Below are 8,457 nucleotides of genomic sequence, written 5' to 3' on the forward strand. Positions count from 1 at the left end.
TAGTGCCCACTGCCACCCATAACTCTGACGCTCCCATCCCGGCCACTCTCTGAAGCCCCAGACTGTAAAGCCAGCTGTCTCCCTTGGATGTCCAGACACCTTAAACTCAATACATCCAGGGCCCCTCACCTCCACTGCCCTCCCTCAGCCAGCCTGCTGGACGGCCCCAAACCCCACCTCAGAGAACAGCACCACCCACAGCACCTCCTGAGCCAGAACTTAAAACTCCCAAAATGAACCTGGAAGTTCATCTGACTCTTCCTCAGCCCCATTTCGTCTGTCACCAAATCCTGCCTCTTTCAGTGACAGCTGTTGGACAGGCAGCTGCTTCTGTGTGTGTGTGTGTGTGTGACCTGAGTGTGTGTCTCTGTGTTGGGGGTGGTAGTCATTGAGTTGTCAGTGAGTAGCATTTGGTATATTTGTTTCTACCTACCCATCCATCTGTCCATCTGTCCATCCACCCATCCATCCCGTCATTCTTTCAACACTCTCCCCAGTGCCTGGTCATGGGCAGGTCTGCTAAGTGGATGGATCTCAGGACGAAGAAAGGCTATGGCTGCCCCAAGGGGCCGGGACATGCGGGAGGCAGGCTTGTGGGAGCCGAGGAAGAGCGGGAGGAGAGGGTGAGTGTGTGAGGAGCTTCCTGAAGGTCACCGGCTGGTGTCACAGACACAGAGGAGGGCTGGACTGGGGGTACTGCATCGGGAAGATTTCCCTGACCCCCCTGATGGGGTCGGAGGCCTCCTCTGTGATCCCCCCATGACTCACGATCATGGTGTCACAGACACAGAGCAGGGCTGGGACTGGGGGACTGCATCGGGAAGATTTCCCTGACCCCCCTGATGGGGTCGGAGGCCTCCTCTGTGATCCCCCCATGACTCACGATCATCACAATGGGTGTCACTGTACTGTGAGTGGTTTCTCCAGGCATCTGCGTCACCTTGAGTCCTCAGATCCAACACACAGGCCTGTGAGCTGCTTTGAAAGCCCTCACCAAAGGCAGGGACTGCTTCCTTTCTGCCCTGGCTGAGCATTTCCTGGGTCTTGCACGGCCCTACTAGGCACTCAAAGCTGCTCTCCCAATGGAGCCACAGCCTAAGGCCAGGCCAGAGGGTATGGGGGGGGGGAGGGGAGGGGTCCTGCAGTTCCATAGCCACTGTGATTCTGTGTCCCTTCCTAAGCCCCAACTCTGTCCTGGAGAATTCCAGGGGCAGAAAGGGCACAGAGGCTGCCCTTCCTCTCTTCCCCTGTCAGCTCCACCGCCCAGGCCTGGCTGCTCACCTGTAGATCTTGCGGTAAGAGAGGTCACACCAGTAGATACGATTGGTGGCCACTTCGACGTCTAGCGCCACGACGTTCTTGAGCATGGGGATGAGGCGTGAGTAGTCCCGCTTCACCAGGTCTATCCTCCGCACCTCGTGCCGGTTGGTGAAGATTAGGGACGGGCTCCTGCCAGCTGCCATGCAGAGAGGTTGAGAAAGAAATGGTCAGGGCAAGAGGTGAGGACCTGGAGACCAAGGCGCTGCCACTGGTTTGCTGGGCGATGCCTCATTTTCCTGTAGAACACGTGACAAGTCCTACCTCACAGGTTAGAGGAGCAGATGAAATCACTGTTACAAAAAGCATAAGATGCAAAGGTACCACACATAACAGAAGGACTTTTCCTCTGTTTATTAGGTGACAAGTTCTACCTCACAGGTTAGAGGAGCGGATGAAACCATTGTTACAAAAAGCGTTAAGATGCAAAGATACCACACATAACAGAAGGACTTTTCCTCTGTTTATTAGATACAAATTCCCCCAATCCTCCCCACTTCCTCCTCAGGCTCGCACTGAAGGCAGTGCGACCCCCAGCTCCCTGCCTAGCCTCATCACTCACCTCTCCAACACACCGTGACTCCGACCTCCAGACCACCTATCATTACTTAACCACCACTGCTTTGCTGCCTCGGGGCCTTTGCTGAAGTTGTCCCCTCTACCTAGAATGCATCTCTCCCCAGCAACTACCACCTCCTTTGCTTAGGGCCCCACTGCGATAGTTCAAGAAGGGGCAACGTGAGCATTAAGTGTTTTACAAAGATGACTGAGGCTCAGTGTGGAGGACAGACACTGGAGGTGGGGTGAGATTGGAGGGAGGAGACTCAGGAAGGCCATGGTGAGTCTTCAGTTTATGTGGAGTATATTTAGGGCCATAAGAGATAAGGCTGCAGAGGCTGGCAGGGGCCAGACCCTGAAGTGTCCTATCAGCTGGGTGAAGAGTTTGCACTTTATCCTGAGCCAATGGCAGGGGTGGGATGTGTGCAATATAAGACACAGATTATGTATGTGTATACACAGAACCCATTTATGGACTAAAGATTAGAATTCAGGAAGGACCTCAGTGACCTAGACATTCCTGGCTACTGCATATGGAGGGCACACCATGTCCCTCGTCTACTCAAAACCCTCGGAAGCTTCCCCTGACCTAGGGTGGAACCCAGAGTGACCCCTCACTGGGAGGGGGAGACCTTTGTGATCTGCCCGCCACCTCTCTGACTTCCTCCTGTCCTCCTTGCTCCAGCTGCACTGGCTTCCTCACTGGTATTTGAAACCAGGCATGCTCCTACCTCAGGGCCTTAGCACTTCCGTTCCTTCGCCTGTTGCTGTTCCTGCAGACAGTGCACGGCTCACTCCTTCACCTCACAGGTCACCTTCTCATGAAGGGGAGGGCTCCCTGACCACTCTACCCAAACGGCAAGCCACTGCCCTTCTGCACTTCCCTCTCCCCTTCCCTGCTTTCAATTGCCCCGTAACCCTTATTACTTTCGGCCATGCACTGTATTTTGTTTATTTATCTGGTTTCTTGTCTGTCTCACCCATTAGGATGAAATTTCCATGAGGGCAGACAAGGATGTGTGTCTGTTTTGCTTACTGCTGAATCTAGTGCCTACCACGTTAGGTGTCCAGTACAAAGGACTGAATAAAATGAATGAATACAGTTGGCTGAACTGACCAGTTAGGTCTGCACATGCCATGCTCTTTGTGTGGGCTGCCTATGCTGTGTGGATAGTCTGCATGGTCCAGTTTGTCTATGTGTTGTTTCTGTGGGCTGTACCGGGGGGCTTTATGTAGTGTCTGTGTGGGTGTTAGTGTGCAGTGCAGCGTGTGTAACGTGTATGTACACTCCTAGTACTGTGTACGCACACCCACTCCTCACCTATACGGAAGCACACTGCTTTCTGTACCTCCTCAGAGCTCCCCTCCCCCCACACCTTGGGGCGTCCATACCAACAGCCTTGCAGTTCTTGGTCAGCGTGTCCATCTCGTAGCCAGGGTGGCACTCGCACTTAAAGTAGCCCTTGTAATTGACACAGATCTGGCTGCAGGCGTCTGGATCCTCGCACTCATCTATGTCTGTGGGGAGGAGCAGAGGTCAGACTGGCAGGAGGCTCTGCCTCTGTCTGGGGGTGTGAGGGGAGGGTCTCACCGCCACAGGTCTTCTGGTCCAGGAGCCGGTAGCCTGCTGGGCAGGTGCACTCAAAGCCGATCTTGAGGTCATTGCAGATGTGGGAGCAGCCGCCGTTGTTGTGCAGACACTCATTCAGCCCTGGAAAGAGACACGGGCTCCTGAGGGTCCAGGAGCCCAGCCTGGGGTGGGGGCCAGATAGGGGTGGGCCAGGGCTGAAGCAGAGCCTCAGGGCAGTGGGACTGCCGAGGAGCCAGGATGCTCTGTGGCCTCACTGAACCTCAGCCTCATCAACCAGGTGCCTGGGCAAGAGGTGGGTCAGAGAGGAGCGGTCCTCGCTCCAGGCCAGACACACAGGCAGGGACAGAGTGGAACCAGAACTCGGGTCCTTTGCCTCCCAGGCCAGGGCTCTCTGCCAGGCTGCAGGCCGCTAGGCTGCCTAAGGTTTTTCCTTTCACAAACAAGTTTCTTCCAGCTCTTCCTTCCTCATGGCCTCAGAGTGGAAGAGGCCTGCATGTACTATGTCCAACCCTCAGGATGCCCCAGCAATCCCCTCCGAAACGCCCTCGCTTCAACACCTGCAGCCTCAGCAGCACTTCCCTCTGAGGGAACAAAGTCCCTCCTCGCAGGACCACCTCTCTGTGGTTTCTGCTCCTGCTCCCAGCTCCGCGTGTGGGGCTGACCAGAGTCTAACGGCTCCCTCAGAAGCTCTTTAAAGCACTGATTTCTGATCCCTACCAATCAGATCCCTTTCTCTGGACACACCCCATCTGTCCATGTCCCAATTGCACAGAGCCCAGACCTAGCCCACTGTGCAGAAGTCTGAACAGTCTCCCCGTACTGAGCGTGTGGTTATCTAAGATCCCCAGGTGTTTTTCTATACTGAGCTGTTGCTCAGTCAATGCCCTCCTACCATGAACTACAATGGATTTTTTCACCCCTCCTCCAGCACCTGTCTTTCCTATGCTTAGCCACAGGCCGGGTCCTGGGATTACCAACTCCTGCAAAGGATGAAGGGATGCCAGGAGGTCATCTGGTCATCCACTCCCTCATCACCTTCTGGCAGGGTCCTAGAGGAGGTCAGGGAGGCCAGGACCAAGGCTCGCAAGTTCTCACAGCATCTTCTGAGCTTTAGGATCACAGAAGGTTAATTCTGCAAGCCAAGGGAAGGCGCCACCACCCCTCTGCCCTCCAGGCTCATGCACCACCACTCCAGCCACGCCAAGCAGAGCTGAGCGGAGCCAGCCGTGACCATGCAAACAGCTGGTTTGAGCTGCCTACCCCAGGCCATGCACAGCTGTGGTGCCCCACCTCCAGCCTAAGCCATGCTTGGGGAATGTTCCCCTTTACCCCTGGGCCTCCTCCTGTTTCCCTGAGATGCTGGTAGAGCTGAAAGAACAAGACCACAGCAACCCCATGACTGGGGATGCCTGGGAGGGACTCAACCAGGCCCAGCCCTGGAAGCCCCAGCCCCTTTGCATGGGCTAAGCCATGGTACCTTTGGGGTGATATCGGTGGAGCACCACCCCCAGGAATCTTGCTGTCACTCCAAACCCTCGCTGACCTCTCCCACACCATAGTATTCCCTCAGCACCACCCACTCATTTGTTTCGCCACTCACTCCCTGTTTCACTCATCACCCACTCACGTCCTCTCCTTCTGCAGGTAGCAGCAACTCAACACTTGTATTTACAGGAGCCCCCGGTGGAATGGCAGGTGTAGGGTGGCTTGGAAAGGGGCAGCGGGAGAGCAGAGTCCTCCAGGGCGGAGGTGGTCAGGGTGAGAATGGATGGCGGCCCTTTCTGTCCCTGTCCCCCTTCCCTGGAAAGTGAGCTCCAGGTGGCGGCTGGAGGGAACCTCTGGGCCTTCCCCGTTCTATCTAGCCTGGAGGTGATTCTTCTGGGGGACTTGAGGGGTGAGGGGGTCAGGTCCCTCAGGTCCCCCATGGAAGGAAGGGCAGTGACACTGCACACGGGCATGCACACACCAGCGCACACGGGCATGCACACACTCGCCAGCTTACGTGCAGAGGCAGACAGGCCCACGGACTCCACAGACACACTCACACAGACGTGGGATCACACACAGAGTCCGTGATGCAATTCCCTTGCCTGACTCAGAGGAGGAGCCATGGATACAGATACTGGCCTCTCACCAGCACAGAGACACAAACACATGCGTACATACTTCTCTTTGGCGTGTCATGCAAAAGACGAGAGAGAAGAGAGTTTAGTGGGTTAGTGGCCCTTGGCTAGCTCCCTGTCTGGGCGGGGTGGGGCGGGGCAGGCTCAGTTGCTCCTGCTCCCCTATCCTCTTCTATCTTCTGGGACTTTTCTTGGCAGGGCCTTGCAGGGAGGGGGGAGGTAGTCTGTCACCTGCAAGGTCAGGTGCAGGCTGTGACCTTCACCCAGCTCCTCTTCCTTTCAAAATCAATTTTAAAATCGTCAACAGGGGCAGCAACATGCTGCTCGTTCCTGTGGTGCTCCAGAGAATGAAGCTCCTCTGAGCGCCCTGGAGGGAGGTGCTGGGTGACAACGGGTCTGCCAGGAAGGAAGGAGGGAGGGAGGGAGGGCCTGACCGAGGCTCCGTCCAAACCCCTGACCTCAGAAATGGTTTCTGCCTTTTCTCTGAGGTGCCCACCCACCTGCAGCCCAGACTCCTGCTCTTTTCAGCCTGGGAACCCCCCTGACAGCTCCAGCCATCAGGACGCCATCTCCTTCTGCTCCTCACTCTAGTCCAGCCTGTGAGTCTGGGTCCCAGGAAGTCTAAGCTCCTCAGGGCTCAGGATGATGCCGCCCTCACCCAGGCCTGGCCTGAGCCAGATGGACACCTGCCTGCTCTTCCCTACCTCGCCTCCTGCAGGTCAGCAGGGCAGAAACACGGAGTAAGAGAGAAGGTTCCAGCGTGAGCACACACTCAGAGGTCGGCATGTGGAAGGAGGAGGAGAGGCTGGGTTTGTGAGAGGAAGCATGTCTATGAGCAGCTGGACTGGGCAGGAGAGGCCGTTCTCTTTGTAGAGATGCAGGACAAGGGCCCCCAAAGCAGGGAGCTCCGTCAGAGGCCACAGGACAGTGGGGGCCAGAGAGAGGGCCAGAGAGGAACGGGTGCCTGGGGCAGGCGAGGGCCGTGGCCTGGCTGCCAGGAGGGGTGTGGAGGGGGTTAGTCCGGCAGTTGGGTGCAGACAGGTACTGTACCACACTCTTTCAGAGGCTCATCCGACCAGTCCCGGCAGTCCCTCTGCGAATCACACACTTTCCCGCCGTCCACGCACTCGCCACTCTTACACTGAAATCTGCGGGGACCCTCACATGTGGACTCTGTTGGGCCAGACAAGAGAGTGGACAGCTCCTGTGAGGCCTTCGGCAGGGAGGGCTAGGCTGGGCCCAGGGAGGTGAGCAGAGCTCCAGCCCCAGCATCTCCAGAGCGTGGCCCAGGACAGACAGCTGAGTGAAGGGCTGGTGGGAGCTCTGCTCACGGGGCGGGACCCCAGGCTGATCAGGCCCAGGCGCCATGCGGCTGGGCAGGGCTGGGGTCTGTACCTGATATTGCAGTACCAGGGCCCAGGGAGGGAAAAGCATCAGCTCAACACACCCTGGGGGCTGGACTGAGCATCTCCTGGGGGAACCTATGTCCAGGGGCCTGGGGAGGGGAGGCTGCCTCACTGCCCACTTCCCCAGATGACCAGCAGGTTAGGGCCTCTCCTCCTGCAGGGGTGAGTGATGACCAGCAGGTTAGGGCCTCTCCTCCTGCAGGGGTGAATGACGACCAGAAGAGCCATCTGAGGATTAGGGGGCTCCCTGGGAGGACAGCCTCTGCTCAGTCTGGGAACAAGTGAGAAAAGCCACTTGCAGACTTGGACCTGGACAAATGGTGGGGCTGGACTTCCGGCAGTGCCCTTTCCTGCAGTCCTTAAACATCTAGTCCTGGCGCCACTAGGACCCCAGGGAGGGGGTCAGGGTGGTGTGGGAACAGACAATACTCGGGGGAAGATGCATCTCGGGGACCAAGGGGAGGCAGCTGCCAACTCTGCTCTCCCCGCTGGAGTTGGGGAGAGCCCGGGGCGCTCGTGGAGGATGCTGCCCCTCTGCTCCGACCGCACGCACCCGTTAGGCAGCCAGCTTCATCACTCCCGTCTGGGCAGTCCTGCTCCTGGTTGCAGCGCTTGACTGCAGGGACACAGGCTCCGTCCCCACACTGGAACTCGTCTGCACGGCAGGTCCCCAGTGCTGCCAGGACAGGCCAAGGGAAAGGGTCAGGGCCAGCGCGGTGTTGGGACAGCTCCCCTGCCCACCTCCCTGTCCACCCCTGGCAAGCACAGAACCAGTGGCTGAGCTCGGGCAACCTCGAAGGACACCTGACCAAGGCACTTCCAGTGTACAGACGGGAGACTGAAGCTCAGAGAGGGGAAGGCCGCACCAGGATCACACAGCACTCTGGCCGGCAGAGCCAGGACTGAAACTCAGGTCTCCTGTTTCTCCCTCTACTGCCTCTTCCCGGGGCTCTCTCTCTAGTGGACACAGGGCCCTTTTAGTGTTGGTGCTCATCTCTTAATGACTTCATCCCTTCAGCAAACCCTTCTGAGCACCCACTGTGTGCCCTCGCGTACCAGGCATGAGAACCCAGAGACTACTAAGAGCTTCCCCGCCCCCTAGGCCTAGGAGATCGGGGTGCGGAGGCAGGTTGTGGAGCACAGCGTGGGCTGTGTTCTAAGAGAAGGCAGCCGGGGGACCTGTGGGAGGCCAGGGGAGACCCAGCTCAGCGGGGAGGACTCCGGGGAGCAGGCCCAGCAGGTAGGAGGGCGGCGGAGTTCCTGAGCGCACCCACTGCCTGGGGCTGAAAAGGGCAGGGGTGGGAGGTGCGACAGGGAGGGCATCATCCCAGGGCACAGGTACCCCGAAGACCCTTGACCTCGGCAGTCAGACCTGAGCTCCGCAGCTTAGGAGCCACGTGAACTCAGGTCGCTCCGCTTCCCCCAGCTCGGGCTCCGCCGCCATCAAGCAGGGCGATCCGGG

At 57.9% G+C, this 8,457-nt stretch overlaps 1 protein-coding gene across 1 annotated transcript in view; it reads right to left on the minus strand.

Annotated features, from left to right (window-relative positions):
• Window positions 1-8,457, minus strand: part of LRP8 (low density lipoprotein receptor-related protein 8, apolipoprotein e receptor) — a 73,818-nt gene that overhangs the window by 18,864 nt on the left and 46,497 nt on the right. Inside the window, exons 5-9 of the mRNA XM_005878680.2 lie at window positions 7,549-7,671; window positions 6,640-6,762; window positions 3,467-3,586; window positions 3,268-3,393; window positions 1,282-1,456 (exon numbers count right to left, since the gene is read on the minus strand). Of these exons, the coding sequence (XP_005878742.1) occupies window positions 1,282-1,456; window positions 3,268-3,393; window positions 3,467-3,586; window positions 6,640-6,762; window positions 7,549-7,671 (667 nt within the window). The remainder of the gene's footprint in view (window positions 1-1,281; window positions 1,457-3,267; window positions 3,394-3,466; window positions 3,587-6,639; window positions 6,763-7,548; window positions 7,672-8,457) is intronic.

This window comes from Myotis brandtii, unplaced genomic scaffold, assembly GCF_000412655.1.
Source record: "Myotis brandtii unplaced genomic scaffold, ASM41265v1 scaffold57, whole genome shotgun sequence".
Classification (NCBI taxonomy): Eukaryota; Metazoa; Chordata; class Mammalia; order Chiroptera; family Vespertilionidae; genus Myotis; species Myotis brandtii.